This window comes from Oncorhynchus gorbuscha, linkage group LG22, assembly GCF_021184085.1.
Source record: "Oncorhynchus gorbuscha isolate QuinsamMale2020 ecotype Even-year linkage group LG22, OgorEven_v1.0, whole genome shotgun sequence".
Classification (NCBI taxonomy): domain Eukaryota; kingdom Metazoa; phylum Chordata; class Actinopteri; order Salmoniformes; family Salmonidae; genus Oncorhynchus; species Oncorhynchus gorbuscha.
This window is the reverse complement of record NC_060194.1, coordinates 34,698,776-34,726,483: the sequence shown is the minus strand read 5'-3', so window position 1 is coordinate 34,726,483 and position 27,708 is coordinate 34,698,776. Positions and strand designations below refer to the sequence as shown.

Below are 27,708 nucleotides of genomic sequence, written 5' to 3'. Positions count from 1 at the left end.
TCATAAATGTCTGTCAATGTTATGAATACTTAGAACTGTAATACACAAACCAGCTATCCTCTGAATGGATACATAGTTTGCATTGGTGTGGATTCTCAGAAAAAAGTAAGTTTCTACTGAAAAGGTTATATAAATATCAGAATTCTTATAATATCCTACAATATTGTATATGTACAACATATTTTGGCATTGTGGATGCTATGCTATTATTTGGTTTGAACTGACAGAGGATTTGAGGGTGATTTCTGAAAAATGCTGCCATAGCACCCACCACACCCATTGTTTCACCAACAGTGATGCTGGTGCTGGCTGTGGAGTAAGTAAATAAAGAAAACTAAGCAATCTCTTAAGTCAACGTCTCTCAGGATCACTTTTTGAAGTGAATTTAATGACTTGGTGTCAATAAAATTAAGTATATTTAGAATTTGTGTACTACCCTTTTTAAATGGCAGTTGGTTTTACCAGATAAATATGAAAACATTCATATTTACTTACATTCTGAAAACTAAATTATACTTTTATCAAATTATGTTAAATTAGCATTGTATTTCCATGGAAATAATATGGATTGTACTTTGGAAAAAAACAGCACTTTATATACAGGAACATTTTATATTTTCTTTTAGGAAATCTAGCTAAAATAAGTACTATTTATTTCAGACAACATGAATTACATGTCTAAATAATGATGTTTTAATAAGATTGTATTTTTCTATGATTGTTGCTTTTTCCAATAGTTTCTCCTTTGGGTAAATTTGACCCAAGTTGGTAATTGGCGCATGTAAAATACGTTGGTTGCTTGTGGGTTAAGGGAGACATGGCAATGCACTTCAGTTAAGGCGTTACTCAGACACTAAACCATCAGCAGCATCCAGGCCAGGGCCATGAGGCCCAGAGAGGAGTTCGTTGTGGAGGCTCCCGACGGTGGCAGGGCTGTGGATGAGCTGCCCTGGGTTGTCACCACCCGGCCGTTGACAGGCTTTTTGTTTCTGAAGACGTTGGTCATCAAGTCAGAGGTGGAGTTGTGGTCAATGTGCAATGTTGTGCTGAATAGATCAATCTGAGTGGAAAAGGTTAATTAATTACTGGATCATAGACGTAAGTATGACATCAGGGTGGCCCAATGGTTTACCCACTGTCAGTTCAACATCTAGTTTCAGTTGATCTGCAAAGTAACGTGAAATCAACTGAGGCAAATTGCTCTCCAAATAAATAAATAGATCACAAAAACAACTTTAATGCATATCATTGCATTGGATCAAAACAAGACACATTTCTGAAATGTGTGTACAGAGGCCATATCTTAATTTGATCATCCTGCTGTTGTAGGATCCTTCCTGCAGAGTAAAACATGTAAACTTGTACGGTCTTCAATATTTTAAAAGGCTTATAAAGTTTAATTTCCACTTAAACATTTCAGAGTTGATTTTCCTTACAGAAAATTTACCAACCCCTATACAAAATGTATAATTCATATAACAATTAATACTTCCAGTTGATGCAGGACTATTTTCCTGCTGTGCGAAACTTGCTCAAATCATGTTCATGACTTCTTGCAGAGCCAATTAATAAAGTAAATCACATAGACCAGGTTTCCATCCAACCTAAAGTACATGTCAGATATATTGTTTCACGGCAGAAAAATGGGTCCGCACACTTTCCAAATATCAATAAAACATCATATGTTTGCCTATTAAGGATCTTCCATTTTTTTTTCAATTTTCACCTAAAATGAATCTAACTGCCTGTAGCTCAGGACCTGATGCAAGGATATACATATTCTTGATACCATTTCAAAAGGAAACACTTTGAAGTTTGTGGAAATGTAAAAATGAATGTAGGAGAAAAACACATTTTATCTGGTAAAAGATAATAGAAAGAAAACCATTTTTTTGTAAATGTTTTTGTACCATCTTTGAATTGCAAGAGAAAGGCCATAATGTATTATTCCACCCCAGCGCAATTCTGATTTTTGCCACTAGACGGCAGCAGTGTATGTGCAAAGTTTTAAACGGATCCAATGAACCATTGCATGTATGTTCTTTTCTTTAAAATCAAGACTGCCCAAATGTACCATTCAACAGTTTGGGGTCATTTTGAAATGTCCTTGTTTCCCATGAAAACATACATGAAATGAGTTGCAAAATGAATAGGATATATAGTGAAGATATTTACAAGGTTATAAATAATGATTTATAATTGAAAACACTGTTGCTTTCGTAAAATAATCCTCCATTTGCAACACTAACAGCCAAGTAGATCTTTGACATTCCAGTTGTCAATTTGTTGAGGTAATCTGAAGAGATTTCACCCGATGCTTCCTGAAGCACCTCCCACAAGTTGGATTGGCTTCCTGGGCACTTCTTTTTAAGTACCATAGGGTGAAGCTGCTCCCACAACAGCTCAATACAGTTGAGATCTGGTGACTGTGCTAGCCACACCATTATAGACAGAATACCAGCTGACTGCTTCTTCCCTAAAAATGTATTGTATATTTTGGAGCTGTGGTTTGGTTCATTGTCTTGTTGTATGAGGAAATTTGCTCCATTTAAGCACCGTCCATAGGGTATGGCATGGCGTTGCAAAATGAAGTGATAGCCTTCCTTCTTCAAGATCCATTTTACCCTTTAAAAATCTCCCATTTTACCACCACATTGCCTTCACCATGCTTGGCAGATAGCGTCACGCACTCCTCCAGCATATTTTCACTTTTTCTGTGTCTCCCAAATGGTATTCGTGATCCGAACACCTCAAACTTTGTCTGTCCATGACACTTTTTTTCCCAATCTTCCTCTGTCCAGTGTCTGTGTTCTTTTGCCCATCTTAATCTTTTATTGGCCAGTCTGAGATATGTATTTTTCTTTGCAACTCTGCCTAGAAGGCATCACAGAGTCGCCTCTTCACGTTGAGGCCGGTGTTTTCAGGTACTATTTAATGAAGCTGCCAATTGAGGACTTGTGAGGCATCTGTTTCTCAAACAAGACACTCTAATCTACTTGTCCTCTTGCTCAGTTGTGCAATGGGGCCTCCCACTCTTTCTATTCTGGTTAGAGCCAGTTTGCGCTGTTCTGTGAATGGGGTAGTACACAGCATTGTACGAGATCTTCAGTTTCTTGGCAATGTCTCACATGGAATGGCCTTCATTTCTTAGACAATAATAGATTGATGAGTTTCAGAAGAACGTTCTTTGTTTCTGGCCAATTTGAGCCTGTAATCGAGGCCACAAATGCTGATGCTCCAGTAGTCTAAAGAAGGACAGTTTTATTGCTTCTTCAATCAGAACGACATTTTTCCGCTGTGCTAACATAATTGAAAAATGGTTTTCTAATGATCAATTAGCCTTTTAAAATGATAAACTTGGATTAGCTAACACAACATTCAATTGGATGATAGGAGTGATGGTTGCTGATAATGGTCCTCTGTACTCCTATGTGGATATTCCATTCAAAATCAGCCATTTCCAGCTACAATAGTCATTTACAACATTAACAATGTCTACTCTCTATTTCTGATCAATTTGATGTTAATTTAATGAACAAAAATGTTAGATTATTTTTCAAAAACATGGACATTTCTCAGTGACCCCAAACTTTTGAAAGGTAGTGTAATATATAGTTATAAAATAAGTACATGGGTTCCAACATACTCACAAAAAGAACCAGCCGTTTATCTATCGTAATTTACGAGAAACTGTACAATTAGTGATGGTCAAAGTAATGTGTTTAACCAAAAAAAGTTACAGATCCAGTAGCGGTGTGTTCAGACGAAACCGTTAAGGTGGGTTTCGGAGCTCTACGAGCTAGGGTAGGCAACAACATCTCCTCCCCGCTGATCCTCAACACGGGGGCCCCACAAGGGTGCGTTCTGAGCACTCTCCTGTACTCCCTGTTCACCCACGACTGTGTGGCCACGCACGCCTCCAACTCAATCATCAAGTTTGCGGACGACACAACAGTGGTAGGCTTGATTACCAACAACGACGAGACGGCCTACGGGGAGGAGGTGAGGGCCCTCGGAGTGTGGTGTCAGGAAAATAACCTCACACTCAACGTCAACAAAACTAAGGAGATGATTGTGGACTTCAGGAAACAGCAGAGGGAACACCCCCCTATCCACGTCGATGGAACAGTACTGGAGAGGGTAGCAAGTTTTAAGTTCCTCGGCATACACATCACAGACAAACTGAATTGGTCCACTCACACAGACAGCATCGTGAAGAAGGCGCAGCAGCGCCTCTTCAACCTCAGGAGGCTGAAGAAATTTGGCTTGTCACCAAAAGCACTCACAAACATCTACAGATGCACAATCGAGAGCATCCTGTCGGGCTGTATCACCGCCTGGTACGGCAACTGCTCCGCCCACAACCGTAAGGCTCTCCAGAGGGTAGTGAGGTCTGCACAACGCATCACCGGGGGCAAACTACCTGCCCTCCAGGACACCTACACCACTCAATGTCACAGGAAGGCCATAAAGATCATCAAGGACAACAACCACCCAAGCCACTGCCTGTTCACCCCGCTATCATCCAGAAGGCGAAGTCAGTACAGGTGCATCAAAGCTGGGACCGAGAGACTGAAAAACAGTTTCTATCTCAAGGCCATCAGACTGTTAAACAGCCACCACTAACATTGAGTGGCTGCTGCCAACACTGACATTGACACTGCCTCAACTCCAGCCACTTTAATAATGGGAATTGATGGGAAATGATGTAAATATATCACTAGCCACTTTAAACAATGCTACCTTATTATTCATCTCATATGCATACGTATATACTGTACTCTATATCATCGATTGCATCCTTATGTAATACATGTATCACTAGCCACTTTAACTATGCCACTTTGTTTACATACTCATCTCATATGTATATACTGTACTCGATACCATCTACTGTATCTTGCCTATGCTGCCCTGTACCATCACTCATTCATATATCCTTATGTACATATTCTTTATCCCCTTACACTGTGTATAAGACAGTAGTTTTGGAATTGTTAGTTAGATTACTTGTTGGTTATTACTGCATTGTCGGAACTAGAAGCACAAGCATTTCGCTACACTTGCATTAACATCTGCTAACCAAGTGTATGTGACAATAAAATTTGATTTGATTTCTGTGATTTTCTGAAATCACACACGCTCATTCAACCCTCAAGTCAGTTCTTAATGTAAAGACTTAAAATTCTAAATTCTGTAAGAGCCTACCCCAAGGAGGATGTGTCCACTTTCAGCTTCCTGTGTCAACCGGAAGTGCCTTAAATTGGGGTAATATGGGCAATATGGGCTGTTTCGAAGGGTTAAAAAGGTCAGATCTTTCCTAAACTTCATATGTGTGATTAGGAAACCTTCATGAACTGTAAATCAGTCATTTCTCCCAACAGATGTACAAGAAAAAAAACACACACACACACACACAGCAAGGATGAAGTGACACAGTGTGGGGCTTACAGACACACAGAGCCTGCAATGGTTACCTTCGTTCAAACTATCAAAGCACCGTCAGACCTAGAGCTCTAAAACTTTAGAAACCTGTTCTAGAGCTCAAGTCGATAGTGCACAGTGAATTATGTGGCTCTAGAAGGTTCTCAGATGGAGAAACAGCCTCGCACATTTGCAATATCTTCAATTCATTTTGACCAATAGCGAAAATAACAACATTTAGAAAAATCCCAGCGTCGCAAGACTAGGTGCATCGAAACCGCCTCGGCCCATAGAGATGGACCCTAACGTTTCTGTCCGATAGCTCATTCAAGGCCCTCGTAGCAAAGCCCGGAAAAAGTGGATTTTCAGCACCAATTAAGGTGTCTGCTCGGGCGCCGAATGACCTTTTGGGCCGAAACTCGGGATTTGGGGTAGCCACAGCTACGCCTACATATAATGTCAGAACTGGATTTTCAGCTAAAATGTAACTACGTGTGTTATGTTTTATTATGGTTTACACAGAAGGCAGGCACTGTGAATTTTGGGCTTGCCCTGAAATATGTGATAGTTGGCTTCTAACCAGGTTGGACAAAGTGGGTTTGGTATTAGTTTGGTGTCAGAATGATATCTTATTGACTGATGGACGCTGACTTGCTGGCCGACTTTTGTACATTTGCAATAGGTTTAAACAGTGACAAAACATCACCAAAGGGACATGATGAAATCAACACAACGAGCGATGGAGAGGAACCACTATCACTGCCCGGCCATCCCGAGTTCATCGGGCCAGTCAATTTTGCATTTCTGAGCATGTCAAATTCGTGATGGTAATGCCCATTGAAACATATTGAAAATGGACAGCCGTGAGCCTGTTGAATGGAACGGGCTACCAGGAGCAAATTTTGAAACAGTTTTGAATGGCTTTAGGAGGGTGCAATGGTAGAAAGCACCCCCCAGCTGTGCCCATCCAATTGGGGGCGCCCCTGGTCATTTTGGACGTTTTTTTTTCATCGTTAAAAAAATACCCACTAATCCCTCATCATACATGAAAAATAGACCTTCTAGGTTGATTCATGCATGACATATATACCTTATAGGTTGATTCATGGCTTAACATTACCTTACCCAAACTGTTGCCACAAAGTTGGAAGCACAGAATTGTCTAGAATGTCATTGTAATATACTGTATAATAGTATATGCCATTTAGCAGATGCTTTTATCCAAAGTGACTTAGTGGCTTGCGAAAGTATTCACCCCTCTTGGCATTTTTCCTATTTTGTTGTATCATGTGATTTACACAAAATGCCTACCACTTTGAAGATGCAAAATATATTTTATTGTGAAACAAACAAGAAATAAGACCAAAAAAATTTAACTTGAGTATGCATAACTACTCACCCCCCCCCAAAGTCAATACTTTGCAGAGCCACCTTTTGCAGCAAATACAGCTGCAAGTCTCTTGGGGTATGTCTCTATAAGCTTGGCACATCTAGCCACTGGGATTTTTGCCCATTCTTCAAGGCAAAAGTGCTCCAGATCCGTCTAGTTGGATGTGTTCCGCAGGTGTACAGCAATCTTTGTCATACCACAGATTCTCAATTGGATTGAGGTCTGGGATTTGACTAGGCCCTAACAAGACATTTAAATGTTTCCCCTTAAAGAACACCAGTGTTGCTTTAGCAGTATGCTTAGGGTCATTGTTCTGCTGGAAGGTGAACCTCCATTCCAGTCTAAAACTTCTGGAAGAGTGAAACAGGTTTCCCTCAAAGAATTTCCCTGTATTTAGCGCCATCCATCATTCCTTCAATTTTGACCAGTTTCCCGGATCCTGCCGATGATTAACATCCCCACAGCATGATGCTTCCGCCACCATGCTTCACTGTGGGGATGTGTTCTCGGGGTGATGAGGTGTTGCGTTTGCGTCCGAAATAATGTTTGCCTTGACTGCCAAAAAGCTAAATTTTAGTCTCATCTAACGGGAGTACCTTCTTCCATATGTTTGGGGAGTCTCCCACATGCCTTTTGGTGAACACCAAACGTGTTTGCTTATTTTTTTCTTGAAGCAATTGCTTTTTTCTGGCCACTCTTCTGTAAAGCCCAGCTCTGTGGAGTGTATGGCTTAAAGTGATCCAATGGACAGATACTACAATCTCCACTATGGAGCTTTGCAGCTCCTTCGGGGTTATCGTTGGTCTCTATGTTGTCTCTGATTAATAATGCCCTCCTTGCCTGGTCCGGGAGTTTTGGTGGGTGGCCCTCTCTTGGCAGGTTTGCTGTGATGCTATATTCTTTAAAACATGTAATAATGGATTTAATGGTGCTCTGTGGGATGTTCAAAGTTTTCATGTATTTTTTAAAAGCCCAACCATGATCTGTACTTCTCCCGTGGTGGTTCATTTATTTACTATCAAATGAGGAGAGACAAACTTATCACACAAGCCAGAGTTACACTTAAACTAAATATTTAATAGTGAGAGCTTTGGAATAGCAATGGCTTGTCAATGAAACACCGTCTCTTTGATGATTCGTTGAGAGAGGCGAGACAAAAGTACAAAGGTCTTTCATAGCCAAGATCCACCCCCTAGTCAACATAACAAACCACAGATGTTTTGAACAGGTCACAAGGTAAGACGTTTTAAATGAGAATTGAGTATCACGTAGCCAGATAGCATTCGCTATAAATTATCATTCAGTTTGGCACCTAAGACGAGGTTCCATACTCGTTCCTGGTACTTCTTTGCACAAAAATACCAACTCATCCAATGGCATAAATCAATTGTCAACTCCAGATTCTCCCATCTCAAGTAAAACTACTTCTTGACCCCACTCCTGGACAAACTCACTGAGGGCAGTGAGCCTCTAGGTCATACACTATCCCAGGATAAGTGCAACATCAGAGATGACATACAATGGTTCCAGACACTGCCACACACATCCCCATGTCAAAGGAGGGAGTGACTGGTGCACAGACATTGTGGAGACAAGTAATTGGTTCCCCATTAATCACGCCATCCCTTCACATGGTTTACAAATAGGTAGACACATTCACATATGAAGACAATGTTCCCTCCTGTCCTCTTCCCTTTCTGATATTCTGCATAGCACCAGGGACATGTGAAAGATAAGTCCAGGTGACTGAGCCCCAGCTGAGGGAAGACATGCAACTGCCAACACCAGAGTCCGAAGGGATACATTCTAATAACAAGTATATCACATAAGCATATTATGCAGATAAGACATCTTAATTTTCTGTTACACAACTAATTCTGATTCTTCCGCCACACTCCACAACTTTGTCCCTGACCTTTTTGGAGAGCTCCATGGTCTTCATAGTGCCGCTTGATTGGTGTTGCCCATTGCTTGGTTGGGTTGCAGTCTCTGGAGCCTTTCAGAACAGGTGTATATATACTGAGATCATGTGACAGATCATGTGACACACAGGTGGACTTTATTTAACTAATTATGTGACTTCTGAAGGTAATTGGTTGCACCAGATCTTATTTAGGGGATTTTTAGCAAAGGGGCTGAATACATATGCACGCACCACTTTTCCGTAAAATAAATAAATAATTAAATAGGTAATTTTTTTCATTTCACTTCACAAATTTGGACTATTTTGTGCATTTCCATTACCTGAAATTCAAATAAAAATCAATTTCAATTACAGGCTGTAATGGAAGAAAATAGGAAAAACGCCAAGGGGGTGAACACTTTTGCAAGGCAATGTACAGTCATGAAAGCATACATTTGACAAATGAGTGGTCAAGGGACATGAACCCACTACCCTAATATTACAAGAACCATGTTCTACCAACTGATTTACAGTACAAAGCACCAGTAGCGTTAAAACTTCCCTTCGCTGGAACTAAGGGGCCTAGCCCTTACCATGAAAAACAGCCCCAGACCACTTTATTCTTCCTGTTTGGCTCTGTTCGGGGGTATCATCGGATAGGGCCACATTGTCTCCTGAGCCCTCCTGTCTCAGCCTCCAGTATTTATGCTGCAGTAGTTTGTGTCGGGGCCTAGGGTCAGTTTGTTATATCTGGAGTACTTCTCCTGTCCTATCCGGTGTCCTGTGTGAATTTAAGTATGCTCTCTCTAATTCTCTCTTTCTCTCTTTCTTTCTCTCTCTCGGAGGACCTGAGCCCTAGGACCATGCCTCAGGACTATCTGGCATGATGACTCCTTGCTGTCCCCAGTCCACCTGGCCGTGCTGCTGCTCCAGTTTCAACTGTTCTGCCTGTGATTATTATTATTTGACCATGCTGGTCATTTATGAACATTTGAACATCTTGACCATGTTCTGTTATAATCTCCACCCGGCACAGCCAGAAGAGGACTGGCCACCCCACATAGCTTCGTTCCTCTCTAGGTTTCTTCCTATGTTTTGGCCTTTCTAGGGAGTTTTTCCTAGCCACCTTGCTTCTACGCCTGCATTGCTTGCTGTTTGAGGTCTTAGGATGGGTTTATGTACAGCACTTTGAGATATCAGCTGATGTACGAAGGGCTATATAAATAAATTTGATTTGATTTTGATTTGATATTCCTCCATCACCAAACTTTACATTTAGCGTTCTCCTGGCATCGCCAAACCTAGATTAGTCTATCGGAATGACAGATGGTGAACCATGATTCATGACTCTGGAGAACACTTTTACGCTGCTCAAGAGTCCAATGGCGGAAAGCTTTACACCACTACAGCCGTTCGCTTGGAATTGCGCATGGTGATCTTAGGTTTGTGTGTGGCTGCTCGAATGGAAACCCATTTTTATGAAGCTCCAGATGAAAAGTTATTGTGCTGACGTTGCATTCAGAGACAGTTTGAAACTCGGTAGTGAGTGTTACAACCAGATGATTTTTACGTGCTACTCGCTGCAGCACTCGGCGGTCCTGTTCTGTGACCTTGGGTTGCTGAGCCATTGTTGCTCCTAGACATTTCCACTTCACAATAATTGCACTCACAGTTGACCGGGCATCTCTAGCAGGGCAGAAAATTAATGAACTGACTTGTTGGAAAGGTGGCATCCTATGACGGTGCCACTTTAAAAGTCACTGAGCTCTTCAGTAAGGCCCTTCTACTGCCAATGTTTGTTTTTGGAGATTGCATGGCTGTGTGCTCAATTTTATACACCTGTCATCAACGGGTGTGGCTGAAGTAGCCGAAGGGGTGTCCAAATACTTTTTTATATATAGTGTCTATATACAGCATATGTATACACAGTTCCTTCAGAAAGTATTCAGATCCCTTGACTTTTTCCACATTTTGTTACGTTACAGCCTTAAAAACATAATCATCAAGATGTTCCTACAACTTGATTGGAGTGATTTGGAAAGGCACACATCTGTCTATATTAGGTCCCAGAGTTGACAATGCATGTCAGAGCAAAACCAAGCCATGAGGTCGAAGGAATTGTCTGTAGGGCTCTGGCATAGGATTGTGTCGAGGCACAGATCTGGGGCAGGGTACCAAAACATTTCTGCAATATTGACGGTCCCCAAGAACAAAGAACCTTCCAGAAGGATAACCATCTCTGCAGCACTCCACCAATCAGGCCTTTATGGTAGAGTGGTCAGATCGAAGCCAATCCCCAGGAAAAGGCACATGACAGCCTGCTTGGAGTTTGCCACAAGGCACCTAAAGACTTTGGCCTGAATGCCAAGTGTCACGTCTGGAGGAAACCTGGCACCACCCCTAAGATGAAGCATGGTGGTGGCAGCATCATGGTGTGTGGATGTTTTTCAGCGGCAGGGACTGATATATAGTCAGGATTGAGACAAAGATGAACGAAGCAATGTACAAAGAGATTCTTGATGATAACCTGCTCCATAGCGCTCAGGACCACAGAATGGGGTGAAGGTTCACCTTCCAACAGGACAACAACCCGAAGCACACAGCCAAGACAATGCAGGAAAGACTTTGGGACATGTCTCTGAATGTCCTTGAGTGGCCCAGCCAGAGCCCGGACTCGGACCCGATCGAACATCTCTGGAGTGACCTGAAAATAGCTGTGCAGTAACGATCCCCATCCAACCTGAAAGAGCTTGAGAGGATCTGCAGAGAAGAATGGGAGAAACTCCCCAAATACAGGTGTGACGAGCTTGTAGCATCATGCCTAAGAAGACTCAATGCTGTGATCACTGCCAATGGTGCTTTAACAAAGTACTGAGTAAATGTGATATTTCCGTTTTTTTAATTATTTAAAAATATATATTTTTATATTGTGTAGATTGATGAGAGGAAAAAAACATTTTAAAATGTAAGCCTGTAACTTAACAAAATGTGGAAAAAGTCAAGGGGTCTGAATACTTTCCAAAGGCACCGTATAATATATATATATATATTTTTAAAACAATTCTAGGATGTATAAATGTTATTAAGTTTATTGTGAAATTGTTTCACAGACTCACCAAGTCCTGGCTGACTTTGATAGGGTCCTTGAACACGGTCCAAACCACAGCCTCGTTGCAATTTGGAGTGGTCAGTGATCCATTGTAACGGTAGTATTTGGTACGGTCCACCCCTTCCAGGAGCTCATCCAATGAAATAGCATGAGTAATGTTCACAATATCATCTTAACGAAGGAAGAAAGAAAAATGTATAATTAAATCATATGCTACTGAAATTGAACAATAAAATAACAAACTAACTAAATAACTAATAACTAAAATAATAATTTTGAATTCAAAGAGAAAAACAAATCCCTCTTCCAAACTTTATTTTGAGGAAGTAGTTCTTGATCGAATCATAACCAGTCAAATCTCTCCTTTCACCTTTTAGTGTGATGTTGGCCAAGTAGGATGTCAGAGTATTCCAGGCTGCTGGTGAACCAGTTGCATTGCCTGGTACGGGCTGTTGCAAAAACATGACTTTAAAAACAAAAAACAGCAATAAAACATTTAAATGCCCAATCTACAATTGAAAAATGAATGCCATTTCTATGAAGGTTAAAGCATCCTCTCACCTCTATGAAGAAGCCAAGAGCAGCGAGTCCCGTGCTGTCTGCAACGGCCATGGTCGTGTTACCGTTGTGCGAAGACTTTGCATTTACTATGTGCAACTGAAAGGTGAAGCATAATAGTTGATCTAAAAAGTTATCTGAATCCATTGGGAAATTCAAACGTTGTAATGATACATTTAAAAAGGTAGATTACAATCTGCCATATTTACAGCTATTCAAAGGTCATTTAAATTAATGATATATATGCCCCCTGATTCTTAAGGAATAGAACTTATAAATGCCTCATAAGTTCAGGTCAACCGTCAGACTATTGCATCTATGAAAATCTGAGAATGGTTACATTTACCCATAAGTCAGTTTTCTAGTAAACCAAGTTGCGTGGGGGGGTGGGATAATTCAGACTGTACTAAGCCTAAACAAATAACTTGACATTGATCCATGGCAGTATGGTATATGTACATCAGTGGAGGCTCCTCAGAGATGGAAGGGGAAGACCATCTTCCTCAGTGAATTTCATGAAAATAAAAAGAGTGAAAGATTTTAAAAGTTATCCTTTTTAAATAAAACTATACTCAATACAGTATATTCACATCACCAAATAATTGATTAAAACACACAGTTTTTCAATGCAGGTCTACATTAGCCTCAACAGCACTCTTTATGGTAGTACCATGGTGTAGCCAAAGGACAGCTAGTTTTCCTCCTCCTCCGGTTTTCACCTCCTTCTATAGACATACACAGTAATTATTACAACTCTCAACTCTCCAACCTATCAGAGCTCTTGCTCTGACATGTTGTCCACCCAATAAATGGATCAGAGAATTAATCTCGTACTGAAAGCATACGCTACATCTAGCTAACGCTGTAGTGCATAACATGTGGGGAGTAGTTTACTCAAAGAGAGAGAAAGACAATAGTTGAACAGCTTTGAAAAAATACATTTCTTCAAAAATGAAGGAGAAGAAAGAGAGAGAGAGAGCAAGCTAGCTGTTTAAAAAAAAAACAATTTCACATTCACTTTCACTTAGCTAGCAAATGCAGCTAGCTCGTTAAATCTACTCAAACAGAGAGGGATGTAATGTTAGCTAGCTGGCTATGGCTATCAAACACTGGAACTCTTCCAAGTCAAGGTAAGCTTTTGGTTTGATTAATTTATTGTAACTGCTAAACTGCTTTCTGACTGTACACTGTACTGCATGATTGCATGATTGCAGCAGGTTTACTAATGTTTTAGTTCTAGTAGCTATGCTGACTATGACATTAGCTAATATGGTGACAACGGTGTAGGCTGTGTGTAGTGGTTTAGCGGTTATGATATGAAGGTTTTTCTTAGAAAGGTTTTTTCGCCTGGTTACAGACAGCTGATGTGTTGTCCACTGAAATCCACAACCGAATAGAAAAGGTGAGTGGAGGAGAGCACTTAGATGTGCAAATGAGCAAATGAGTCATGCTGTTTATGTGGCTGCTTTGAAAGTGAACTGTGTTTATGTGCGATTAGGGGTGTATTTATACTGCCGATTCTGTTTAAAAAATGCTTCTTATACAGAAGCAAACAGAATGAAACAGGGCTAAAAAATACCTGAATTTGTCCAATAGAAACTCTCGTTTGCAACCTTTGGACTAAGGATTACACCCTAGATCAGCTATATGCAGGCAAGAGTGTGCAAGGCAGTATTGAATGTGTCACTGTCTGTCACATCTCAACATTTTCTCTCAACCTGTGCACCTACTGTACGTTGTAAACACTTTATTCATAGCGTAGATTGTAGCAACCTCATGATGTGTATAGGGAACAATTGAGTATCATGTAGTAGCCTAAACATATTGTGTTACATTGAGCTTGGTGAATGGAATATATACATGACGGTCATCCAATATGCTATAATAGAAATAAGGCCATGCTCATATTTTTTTTTACATCGTCCTCCCTCATCTTAAATGGCACCATCAGTATGAGAAGTGTGTGTGGGGGGGGGGGGTGAATGAGGGGACACTTCTGGAGAAAGGTAGAGAATCAGAACGCAGCAATGTCGTGTTGAACCTTCCAAATACCTCCATGGGGTAGCGGGTTCCATCCACTGTGTGCTCCGACCCAGGTACTGAGGTACCATTCCCCCAGTGGAGGTGAAAGTGCAGGCTGTCATAGGCCTCAGACAAGGCCCCGCCTGCAATCTGGACTCCACTTGTCAGCTTGACTTTGACTGAAAGAAAGAAAACACCAACAAAACGAAAGGAATTAGTTCAATTTCAAACAAATTCCATGTTTGGTACGTACAGTGCATTTTGAAAGTATTTAGATCCCTTGACTTTTTCCACATTTAGTTATTTACAGCCTTATTCTAAAAGATAATACATTTTTTTAAGTCCTCATCAAGCTACACACACTACCCATAATGACAAAGTGAAAACCGCTTTTTTGAATTTTGCAAATGTATTCAAAATTAAAAACTGAAATACCCTATTTACATACGTATTCAGACCCTTTGATATGAGACTCGAAATTGAGCTCAGGTGCATCCTGTTTCCATTGAGCATCATTGAGATGTTTCTACAAATTGAATGGTGTACACCTGTGGTAATTTCAATTGATTGGACATGATGTGGAAAGGCACACACCTGTCTATATAAGGTGCCACAGTTGACAGTGCATGTTGACAGTGAACGGTTGACAAACCAAGCCATGAGGTCGAAGGAAATTGTCATAGAGCTCCGGGACAGGATTGTGTCCAGGCACAGATCTGAGGAAGGGTACCAAAAAAATTCTATAGCAGTGAAGGTCCCGAAGAACACTGTGGCCTCCATCATTCTTAAAAGGAAGAAGTTTGGAACCACCAAGATTCTTCCTAGAGCTGGGTGCCCAGCCAAACTGGGCAATCAGGGGAAAAGGGCCTAGGACAGGGAGGTGACCAAGAATCCGATGGTCACTCTGACAGAGCTCCAGAGTTATTTTGTGGAATGGGAGAACCTTTCAGAAGGACAGCCATCTCTGATGCACTCCACCAATCAGGCCTTTATGTTGGAGTGGCCAAACGAAAGCCACTCCTCAGTAAAACGCACATGGCAGCTCAAAAGGCACCTAAAGACTGTCAGACAATGAGAAATATGATTCTATGGACTAATGAAACCAAGATTGAACTCTTTGGCCTGAATGCCAAGCGTCACAACTGGAGGAAACCTGACACCATCCCTATGGTGAAACATGGTGGTGGCCGCATCATGCATTGGGATGCGGTAGGGACCGGGAGAATAGTCAGGATTGTGGGAAAGATTAATAGAGCAAAGTACAGAGAGATCCTTGATGAAAACCTGTGAGAGTTATCAGGATCTTAAACTGGGGGCTATGGTTCACCTTCCAACAGGACAACGACCCTAAGCACACAGTCAAGACAACGCAGGAGTAGACAAGTCTCTGAATGTCCTTGAGTGGCACAGCCAGAGCTTAGACTTGACCCGATCTACTATCGCACCCCCATCGCACCCCCATCCAACCTGACAGAGCTTGAGAGTAACTGCAGAGAAGAATGGGAGGAACTCCACAAATACAGGTGTGGCAAACTTGTAGCGTCATACCCAAGAAGACTCGAGGCTGTAATCGCTGCCAATGATGCGTCAAGAAACTATTGAGTAAATGGTCTGAATACTTATGGAAATGTGATATTTCACTATTGTTTTTTTTATACATTTGCAAAAATGTCTGTTTGTTATGGGATATTGTGTAGATTGATAAGAGTAAAAAACTATTTAATCCATTTTAGAATAAGGCTGTAATGTAAGAAAATTTAGAAAAAGTCAAGGGGTCTGAATATTTTCCCGAATGCACTATTTGTACCAAACCAGGAATTTTCCTCAAGTGGGGACTTTCAGTCTATCGATTGAGAGGCAAGGCATCCATCCATTCTCCTCACCAGTTTTGCCAGTGTTCTTGATCTTGTTCATTGTATAATTGTCTCCGTATTTGGTGAAGGTGAAGGCAGTCAGGGTTTCATCGCCCACTGCTGATGCAGAGACGATGTTGATGGGAGACTGTCGCAATCCATTGCAATGTTCTGAGGCAATGGTGGACCAAGTGGTGTCATCTTAACATGTAATCAATCATACCACGGTGTCAATGTATCGTATGTTAATAAGGGTCACATTATATGCTAACACATTAATTCTATAGTCTGTTATCCACCACCATCACAATAATTTCAAAGCAAATGCTTCATGTACAATTTGTGAATAAAAACACTGTAACCAGTGGGTAAAACAAAAACTTACCACATCTAGGGTCATGGTAACACCACGCTGATAAAAAGGGAAAAAGTTTTGCAAAGAGTCACAAAAATAATAGTAGAAGAGAGTCACAGGGCAACAAAATAATATAATAATCACTTACAACCGCCTGCAGCACTGATTGCAGTGAGGACAAATAGAGCTGCATTGATAACCACAAGTCCATTCATCTGAAAGCAAGGAAAAGGCAATTATAAATGAAGCCGGACGTCCATTTGACTTTTATTTCAATATCCACAGACGCACAGTTTTGATCCATTATGGACCAGCCTTCATTTCAATGTCCACAATATCCACAACGTCCAAAAACATAGACGTCTGTGATTGGTTCAGATTTGGTCCCGTCCGGACCATCCTTGATTTGACGCAAACATAGACGTCTATGTTTGTGGATGTTGCGGACATTATGGATGCTAAAATCAAGGCCATCTGTGGATGTTGAAATCAAGTCCAGGTTGGACTGACCCAATTTCAACCACCTTTTAAACATCCTTGGCAAGTTTGGACTCTACTCAACTATGCTCTACTGTACTGTCATGTACTGTACTAACTGTTTAAACACAGACATTTATGATTGGTTCAGATTTGGTCAACCAAATTTGGTCTTGTTCGGGGGTGGAGCTCATTAGTATAATACGCAGTGTACTTTGCAAGAGTTTATTTTACATTTACATTTTGGGCATTTAGCAGACTCTCTTAACGAGAGCGACTTACAGTCAGTGCATTCAACGGTAATGCTTCATTTAAGAGGTCCTGATTACAGTGCAATTACCCATTTACATCATACTGTTCAGGAAGGAGACACGTTCTGTCTCCTAGAGATGAACGTACTTTGGTGCGAAAAGAGCAAATCAATCGCAGAACAACATGAAGATCCTGGAGGAAACAAGTACAACACTATCTTTTTACCTTTATTTAACTAGGCAAGTCAGTTAAGAACAAATTCTTATTTTCAATGACAGCCTAGGAACAGTGGGTTAACTGCCTGTTCAGGGGCAGAACGACAGATTTGTACCTTGTCAGCTCGGGGGTTTGAACTTGCAACCATTCGGTTACTGGCCCAACGCGTATCCTGCGTTGGCAAATTGCGCTGTTAAGACACTGATGCCCTTTGCAACCACCTACCTATGTGAGAGTGGATTCTCAGCCCCCACAAGCAGGAAAACTAAATAAAGGCACAGACTGTGTGTGGGAAATGATTCAAGCCTGAGACTCTCTCCAATACAACCCAACATTGCAGAGTTATTTGCATCCATTCAAGCACACCCTTCTCATTAACCTGTGGGGAGTTTTTCACAATTTTCCATGAGCAAATGAAGTTTTATATGTAAGATGGCTAAATAAAGAGAAAAATAATTGATTATTATTATTATATTATTTGTGTCTTGGTCCTATAAGAGCTCTTTGTCACTTCCCACGAGCCGGGTTGTGACAAAAACTCACACTCATTCTTATGTTTATAAATGTATCGTATAGTGTGTGTGTGGCCGGCTTATAATGATGGCAAAAAACAACATTTGAGAGAGTGCTGACCCTTGTGCTGACCCTTGTGCTGACCCTCGTGCTGACCCTCGTGCTGACCCTCGTGCTGACCCTCGTACGCAGCCGGAGGTTGAATGTTTGAAGGGGTACGGGACCATAAAAAGTTTGGGACCCACTGTATTATATGGACATGTCGATTGACCGCTCTAACAATGGAATTACGTGTCCTCAAAGATTCTAACCAATGAGAGGGCAGATACACAACTCTTCCTCTCCGCTACAGTTCAAAACCCCTCGTTGCCTCACTGGGTGAAGAAACACTAAGATTTAGAAGCGAAGCAAATAGATTTAACATTGATTAAACAATTAAAATACACAGACAGCCCCCAATTTCTAATTTAACAGATGAACTAGGATTTTTAAGCATTTGGTCATTCTTTTAATGTTTTATTGTAATACATGATGACTTCTGTCGGATATAAAGCATTGTATAAATGTCATGTAGATGGCTATTCCTATGTGTTATAAAAGACAATCTAATGACATATTAGGCTATATTCAGGGGCGGACTGGGACAAGTTCAGCCCTGGCATTTCAGCCAAGTATTCCCCTTCCTAACTGCTTTACATTCCCAAAGACCAACCTGAAATGTTTCCTTAGCCAAATATTCCAAGATTTTCATTAAACAGCCACACGTGGTCTTTTGTTTCTGCATGACCAAATGTTCCGCAAGGTAAAAGAGTAGGCTACATGCGCTTCAATTAGTTGGTTTGGTGCCGTGGGAGTAGGGGTGTAGTGCTTGAGCTTATAGACACTCAGCCACTTCTCACACTGGTGCTCTTTTAGTAAAGTTAGATCATTGCTGAATCAATTGTCTTAGAAGATCAGATAAAGATTAATTCGTGTTCTATATAACATAACCCAATATAAAAGCATAGTAGCATAGTATAACGTTACTGTTACATCAAAAACACCACATTAGTAATTTCTTATGAGATTTTATGAGGATTAGCTGTGTAGTCCCCCCCAAAAAGTATTATGTGGCCAAAACTCAAAAGCACACATCACTAGACAGATTTAGCTTGGATTGAAACAGAATACAGGAAGGCTATAGTTTGTTAGCACCATCTGCTCTAATGTATCATCACAAAAAAGTAATTGAAGGCCCCCTGTTACTTACACACAGATGAAGTAATTCTAATGACACATAACATTAACAACTATAGTTGTATAGAAATTTGACCAGTGACCAGTGAAACATAGTCCTCTTTTCAACCTTCTCATGTTTAAGACTAATACAACATGTAAAAACACCACTGGAGATACAACTCACCACTATAACTGGGCCTTTATTGCCTCCTTGTTGTGCAGTCTGAATCTTATCTGCTTTCACTCTGTCTGTCTGTCTGTCTGTCTGTCTGTCTGTCTGTCTGTCTGTCTGTCTGTCTGTCTGTCTGTCTGTCTGTCTGTCTGTCTGTCTGTCTGTCTGTCTGTCTGTCTGTCTGTCTGTCTGTCTGTCTGTCTGTCTGTCTGTCTGTCTGTCTGTCTGTCTGTCTGTCTGTCTGTCTGTCTGTCTGTCTGTGTCATGTTTGTCATTTATTATCATGTCTTGTCCCTGTGCTCCCCATGCTATTCGTTTCCCTCTGCTGGTCTTATTTGGTTCTTTCCCTCCTATCCCTCTCTCTCCCCCTCCCTCTCTCACTCTCTCGCTCTCTCTTCTCTCTATCGTTCCGTTCCTGCTCCCAGCTGTTCCTATTCCCCTAATCATCATTTAGTCTTCCCACACCTGTTCCCGATCCTTTCCCCTGATTAGAGTCCCTATTTATTCCTTTGTGTTCCGTTCCTGTGCCGTCGGTTCCTTGCATTGTATTCACCATGCTGTGATTGCGTTTCGCCCTGTCCTGTCGTGTTTTTTGCCGTGATTGTGTATCACCCTGTCCTGTCGTGTTTTGTGCCTTCATCAGACGCTGCGTGTGAGCAGGTGTTTCAGTCGACTACGGCCTGCGCCTACCCGAAGCGACCTGCAGTCTGTGGCCGCTTCTCCAGTTGTTTTCCCTCTACAAATCTAGAGGATTTCAGTTATTCTGTTTTGAGCATTAATAAACTCTGTTTCTGTTAAGTCGCGTTTGGGTCCTCTTTCACCTGCATGACAGAAGGAACCGACCAAGGAATGGACCCAGCGACTTCAGACGCTCGTTACACTGCCGTCGAGATCCAAGGAGCCATGCTCGGCAGACACGAGCAGGAATTGTCTGCTGCTCGCCATGCCGTGGAGAACCTGGCCGCTCAGGTTTCCGACCTCTCTGGACAGTTCCAGAGTCTACGTCTCGTGCCACCTGTTACTCCCTGGCCTGCCGAGCCTCCAGAACCCAGGGTTAATAACCCACCTTGCTACTCCGGGCAGCCCACTGAGTGCCGCTCCTTTCTCACGCAGTGTGAGATTGTGTTCTCTCTCCAACCCCACACATACTCTAGAGAGAGAGCTCGGGTTGCTTACGTCATTTCACTCCTTACTGGCCGGGCTCGAGAATGGGGCACAGCTATCTGGGAGGCAAGGGCTGATTGCTCTAACAGATTCCAGAACTTTAAAGAGGAGATGATTCGGGTTTTTGACCGTTCAGTTTTTGGTGGGGAGGCTTCTAGGGCCCTGGCTTCCTTATGCCAAGGTGAACGGTCCATAACGGATTATTCCATTGAGTTTCGCACTCTTGCTGCATCTAGTGAGTGGAACGAGCCGGCGCTGCTCGCTCGTTTTCTGGAGGGACTCCACGCAGTGGTTAAGGATGAGATTCTCTCCCGGGAGGTTCCTTCAGATGTGGACTCTTTGATTGCTCTCGCCATCCGCATAGAACGACGGGTAGATCTTCGTCACCGGGCTCGTGGAAGAGAGCTCGCATCAACGGTGTTTCCCTGCTCCGCATCGCAACCATCTCCCTCCTCTGGCTTTGAGACTGAGCCCATGCAGCTGGGAGGGATTCGCATCTCGAATAAGGAGAGGGAACGGAGGATCACCAACCGCCTGTGCCTCTATTGCGGAGTTGCTGGACATTTTGTTAATTCATGTCCAGTAAGAGGCCAGAGCCCATCAGTAAGCGGAGGGCTACTGGTGAGCGCTACTACTCAGTCCTCTTCATCTAGATCTTGTACTACTATGTCGGTCCATCTACGCTGGACCGGTTCGGGTGCTACATGCAGTGCCTTGATTGACTCTGGGGCTGAGGGTTGTTTCATGGACGAAGCATGGGTTCGGAAACATAACATTCCTTTCAGACCATTAGACAAGCCTACGCCCATGTTTGCCTTAGATGGTAGTCATCTTCCCAGTATCAAATTTGAGACACTACCTTTAACTCTCACAGTATCTGGTAACCACAGTGAGACTATTTCTTTTTTGATTTTCCGTTCACCGTTTACACCTGTTGTTTTGGGTCATCCCTGGCTAGTATGTCATAATCCTTCTATTAATTGGTCTAGTAATTCTATCCTATCCTGGAACGTTTCTTGTCATGTGAAGTGTTTAATGTCTGCCATCCCTCCCGTTTCTTCTCTCCCTACTTCTCAGGAGGAACCTGGCGATTTGACAGGAGTGCCGGAGGAATATCATGATCTGCGCACGGTCTTCAGTCGGTCCCGAGCCAACTCCCTTCCTCCTCACCGGTCGTATGATTGTAGTATTGATCTCCTTCCAGGGACCACGCCTCCTCGAGGTAGACTATACTCTCTGTCGGCTCCCGAACGTAAGGCTCTCGAGGATTATTTGTCTGTGTCTCTTGACGCCGGTACCATAGTGCCTTCTTCTTCTCCGGCCGGGGCGGGGTTCTTTTTGTTAAGAAGAAGGACGGTACTCTGCGCCCCTGCGTGGATTATCGAGGGCTGAATGACATAACGGTTAAGAATCGTTATCCGCTTCCCCTTATGTCATCAGCCTTCGAGATTCTGCAGGGAGCCAGGTGCTTTACTAAGTTGGACCTTCGTAACGCTTACCATCTCGTGCGCATCAGAGAGGGGGACGAGTGGAAAACGGCGTTTAACACTCCGTTAGGGCATTTTGAGTACCGGGTTCTGCCGTTCGGTCTCGCCAATGCGCCAGCTGTTTTTCAGGCATTAGTTAATGATGTTCTGAGAGACATGCTGAACATTTTTGTTTTTGTCTATCTTGACGATATCCTGATTTTTTCTCCGTCACTCGAGATTCATGTTCAGCACGTTCGACGTGTTCTACAGCGCCTTTTAGAGAATTGTCTCTACGTAAAGGCTGAGAAGTGCTCTTTTCATGTCTCCTCCGTTACTTTTCTCGGTTCCGTTATTTCCGCTGAAGGCATTCAGATGGATTCCGCTAAGGTCCAAGCTGTCAGTGATTGGCCCGTTCCAAGGTCACGTGTCGAGTTGCAGCGCTTTTTAGGTTTCGCTAATTTCTATCGGCGTTTCATTCGTAATTTCGGTCAAGTTGCTGCCCCTCTCACAGCTCTTACTTCTGTCAAGACGTGTTTTAAGTGGTCCGGTTCCGCCCAGGGAGCTTTTGATCTTCTAAAAGAACGTTTTACGTCCGCTCCTATCCTCGTTACTCCTGACGTCACTAGACAATTTATTGTCGAGGTTGACGCTTCAGAGGTAGGCGTGGGAGCCATTCTATCCCAGCGCTTCCAGTCTGACGATAAGGTTCATCCTTGCGCTTATTTTTCTCATCGCCTGTCGCCATCTGAGCGCAACTATGATGTGGGTAACCGTGAACTGCTCGCCATCCGCTTAGCCCTAGGCGAATGGCGACAGTGGTTGGAGGGGGCGACGTTCCTTTTGTCGTTTGGACAGACCATAAGAACCTTGAGTACATCCGTTCTGCCAAACGACTTAATGCCCGTCAAGCTCGTTGGGCGTTGTTTTTCGCTCGTTTCGAGTTTGTGATTTCTTACCGTCCGGGTAGCAAGAACACCAAGCCTGATGCCTTATCCCGTCTGTTTAGTTCTTCTGTGGCTTCTACTGATCTCGAGGGGATTCTTCCTTATGGGCGTGTTGTCGGGTTGACAGTCTGGGGAATTGAAAGACAGGTTAAGCAAGCACTCACGCACACTGCGTCGCGCGCGCTTGTCCTAGTAACCTCCTTTTCGTTCCTGTTTCCACTCGTCTGGCTGTTCTTCAGTGGGCTCACTCTGCCAAGTTAGCTGGTCATCCCGGTGTTCGAGGCACTCTTGCGTCTATTCGCCAGCGCTTTTGGTGGCCGACTCAGGAGCGTGACACGCGCCGTTTCGTGGCTGCGTGTTCAGACTGCGCGCAGAAGAAGTCTGGTAATTTTTTTCTGCTTCTGCTCCTGGTCTTGCTGGGTCTCAGTCTGTTCCCTGCCATCGCATCTCTCCTGTTCTTGTCCCTGCCCTTGCTGTGTCTCAGTCTGTCCCTAGTTCTCATTTTTTTTTTAGAGTAGTACCCTAGTTTCCCTTTTTATCGTTTTTCGTTACGGTCCTGAGGAGAGGAGTTGGGTTCTTTCTCGGGACGTGCTGGACCGTTTGATCTATGATTTCCTCCGTTGCTGCCAGTGTTCCTCCTCGAGAGCGCCAGGAGGCGCTCGGTGAGTGGGGGGGTACTGTCATGTTTGTCATTTATTATCATGTCTTGTCCCTGTGCTCCCCATGCTATTCGTTTCCCTCTGCTGGTCTTATTTGGTTCTTTCCCTCCTATCCCTCTCTCTCCCCCTCCCTCTCTCACTCTCTCGCTCTCTCTTCTCTCTATCGTTCCGTTCCTGCTCCCAGCTGTTCCTATTCCCCTAATCATCATTTAGTCTTCCCACACCTGTTCCCGATCCTTTCCCCTGATTAGAGTCCCTATTTATTCCTTTGTGTTCCGTTCCTGTGCCGTCGGTTCCTTGCATTGTATTCACCATGCTGTGATTGCGTTTCGCCCTGTCCTGTCGTGTTTTTTGCCGTGATTGTGTATCACCCTGTCCTGTCGTGTTTTGTGCCTTCATCAGACGCTGCGTGTGAGCAGGTGTTTCAGTCGACTACGGCCTGCGCCTACCCGGGGCGACCTGCAGTCTGTGGCCGCTTCTCCAGTTGTTTTCCCCTCTACAAATCTAGAGGATTTCAGTTATTCCGTTTTGAGCATTAATAAACTCTGTTTCTGTTAAGTCGCGTTTGGGTCCTCTTTCACCTGCATGACAGTCTGTCTGTCTGTCTGTCTGTCTGTCTGTCTGTCTGTCTGTCTGTCTGTCTGTCTGTCTGTCTGTCTGTCTGTCTGTCTGTCTGTCTGTCTGTCTGTCTGTCTGTCTGTCTGTCTGTCTGTCTGTCTGTCTGTCTGTCACTCCTAAGTGTTGCTGTTACATAATATAGCCAACATATTGGTAAGGGAAATTAATTTCAGTAAAGTGACAGATAAAACATTTTGAATAAGAATGGCCACTCCACCACTTCTACCCTGTCTGTCAGCTCTGAACACATTATAACCCTCAATATTGATATGATTGCAGAATGTCCCCTGAGATCCAAGTTTCAGTCAATAGAAGAATGTGCGATTTTGTCTGCATAGCTGTCACGCCCTGGTCGAAGTAATGTATGTTTGTCTTCATTTATTTGGTCAGGCCAGGGTGTGACATGGGTTTTTGTGGTGCGTTTTTGTCATGGGGTTTTTGTGGGGTGTCTAGCATAGTCTATGGCTGTCTGGAGTGGTTCTCAATCAGAGTCAGGTGATTATCGTTGTCTCTGATTGGGAACCATATTTAGGCAGCCATATTCTTTGAATATTTCGTGGGTGATTGTTCCTGTCTCTGTGTTAGTGTTCACCAGATAGGCTGTATAGGTTTTCACATTTCGTTTGTTGTTTTTGTATTGTTCGTGTTTTTTTTCTTCATTAAAGATGTATTGAATTAACCACGCTGCATTTTGGTCCGACTCTCCTTCAACGGAAGAAAACCGAAACAATAGCCCAGATCTTGATGTATTTCACTTTAGCAAGTAAGCCCCTAATGTTCAGATGTATCAACCCAAGCTCTTTACAAAGTTACATGTTGTCTCCAACTCAAATGACAACACCCCTATCAGTATAGACAACAGTACAACGATAACACTTAGAAAGGATGGGAGGTATTACCTGAGAGGGGTTTGGTCTGTATCTGAGTCAATATCTTAATGTGGCATTGAAATGTGAAGAGAGGGTCCATGATCATTTGATTTATGCATTATGACATTTTATTGATTGTTTGTTCTTGCATTTTCATTCCAGCACATGCTGAATAAATTTACTCACCAAGGGTGAGGCTAAGGAATAGCCAACTCTCAGTGTCCTTCCTTCTGCCAAAACATCTTACCGTGGTTCACCTGTTCACCAATTTTCTCCTCCTGGCCTAACCAGTCACCCAAGTGCCCAAACTCATTTTCAAAAAATGATTCTGTAACTGTTACTGAGAATGTGGTTGTAGTTAAATTGTTCTGTTTTTTTTTCTCCTGCAATCTTATTTGTAATTCCATTCTGCAATATGATTTTAATTGGAAATAAAACTTTTGAATGTGACAAGTTTTTTAAAGTGAAAGTAGCGAAAGGAAATGTATTTAAGGCTAAAAATAGGCCATATAAACAATTAATCCCCCAAAATAAGTATTTTTAACATCAGGAAAAGTATTTTAAATGTCCAAAAACAATGTTTTTTCAACATTCGGAATAGACCCCTTTTAAAATGTAATTCAGAACTGAACCAGTACGTGATTTTATGTCTAGAAAATAGATATTTTCAACATAATTTGGCTCCCTGGGAGATGATGAAAATGCAAAGCAACGTAATTGTCTACATAGGCAAAAATAATTCCAGACTCCATAATTTATCAAGGGTATATACGACTGTATGAGTAGCTACAACAAGGAGTGGGAAATGCCCAGTGGTGGAAAAAGTACCTAATTGTCATACTTGAGTTAAATATACTTTAATAGAAAATGACTCAAGTAAACGTGAGTCATCCAGTAAAGTACTACTTGAGTAAAAGTCTATGAGTATTTGGTTTCAAATATACTTAAGTATCAATGGTAAATGCAATTTCTAAAATATACTTAAGTATCAAAAGTAAATGTAATTAAGCAATTAAGCAAACCAGATTGCGCAATTTCATTTTTAATTGACAGCTCAGACATCATTTACAAACGAAGCATGTGTTTAGTGAGTCCGCCAGATCAGAGGCAGTAGGGATGATCAGAGATGTTCTCTTGATAAGTGTGTGAATTAGTCCATTTTCCTGCCCTGCTAAGCAGCTAAGTAACGAGTAATTTTGTATTCATTCCTTTACACTTGTGTGTATAAGGTAGTTGTTGTGTAATTGTTAAGTTATATTACTTGTTAGATATTACTGCATGGTCGGAACTAGAAGCACAAGCATTTCGCTATGCTTGCATTAACACCTACTAACCATGTGTATGTGACAAATACATTTGATTTTATTTAATTTAATTTTGGGTGTCAGGGAAAATGTATGGAGTTAAAAGTACATAATTTTCTTTGGGAATGTAGTGAAATAAAAGTAAAAGTTGTCAATAATATAAATAGGAAAGTACAGATACCCCCCAAAAAAGACTTAAGTAGTACTTTAAAGTATTTTTACTTTACACCACTGGAAATGCCATTCCTAATGTGACCATAAAGCAATGAATGAAGGTGTGAAAAAGGTATGCTAACCCTTATTCATTACTCCAATTCCATTGCATTACATTGAGCCATTGGATGTCCCCTTTAGCCTTGTAAGGAAAACGCTTTGACACTCAGACTCTGCCCAAAAGCTGCCTAAATGGGAATACGTCTCCCACACTATACAGTATTGAAAACATTTGGAACTTAACTTTCATATAAACGAGAAATAATTGTCCTAATACGAAAGATACACTTACTATACACAGTTTAGGAAAGTTGCACCCCGCTGTATTCTCAAGAACACCGCCTCCAACTGAAACTTTACTTCATCCCCTCCAATTTCTGCTTCAAACGTCTCCAATGGAGCATAACTGGATGGGAAGCTTTGTACCTCGGCTGTGGGGAGTGATTTTCTTTCTCCTGCGGGTGCAACCAGGATGCAACTTTGCTAAACTGCATATAGTAAGTGTATATCGTTTCAAAACGTTAAAATAGAGCGTTGGGATTGTAGTTTACATGTAGCCAGCTTTCCTCCATACCATCAGCTGAGAACCCAAGAGGACCGGATGTAAGCCCCCTTGGGTTCTCTAGAGTAGGGCTTCCCCTGGGTGCACGTTTTGTTTTTTGTCCTAGCACTATATCGTGCACCCAGGGGGGGCCCCAGGACGAAGTTTGGAAACCCTGCTGCAGAGCTAAGGTAGATTAATTCCTTAGACTTGAGACCCCAACCTCACACTCTCTGCAATGCCTTGGTAAAATACTAGGCAGCATGAAAACAAAAAATTAATCAAGCCACTGCTTTTCCATCACATGATTTGGCATAAATGCCGTGAAACAGATCTACCATATCAGCCTAATCAATGAGATGTGCGCGACTTCAAACATATCTTAAAAGCAGGGCATATTGTGCCATAAATGTCTGTTTGCGTCAATGCCAGAATCATCTTACCTTGAAGTTGCACCTGTCTTCA

General features: G+C 42.2%; 1 protein-coding gene across 1 annotated transcript; it reads right to left on the bottom strand.

Annotated features, from left to right (window-relative positions):
- Positions 1-27,708, bottom strand: LOC124009283 (carbonic anhydrase 4-like). Its single transcript, XM_046320919.1, has 9 exons — positions 27,687-27,708; positions 16,763-16,829; positions 16,645-16,671; positions 16,290-16,460; positions 14,437-14,585; positions 12,388-12,483; positions 12,197-12,275; positions 11,834-11,997; positions 1-1,060 (listed from the first exon to the last, which is right to left on the bottom strand). The coding sequence occupies exons 2-9, from the start codon at positions 16,827-16,829 to the stop codon at positions 854-856; spliced, it is 960 nt and encodes a 319-aa protein (XP_046176875.1). The 5' UTR covers positions 27,687-27,708; the 3' UTR covers positions 1-853.

Excerpts from the sequence above, each read along its gene's own strand:
- LOC124009283 (XM_046320919.1), bottom strand. The coding sequence starts at position 16,829 with ATGAATGGACTTGTGGTTATCAATGCAGCTCTATTTGTCCTCACTGCA. Across the intron at positions 16,461-16,644 it reads TTACCATGACCCTAGATGTG|ATGACACCACTTGGTCCACC; the intron begins GTAAGTTTTTGT and ends TTACATGTTAAG. Across the intron at positions 11,998-12,196 it reads GGCCAACATCACACTAAAAG|ATGATATTGTGAACATTACT; the intron begins GTGAAAGGAGAG and ends TCCTTCGTTAAG.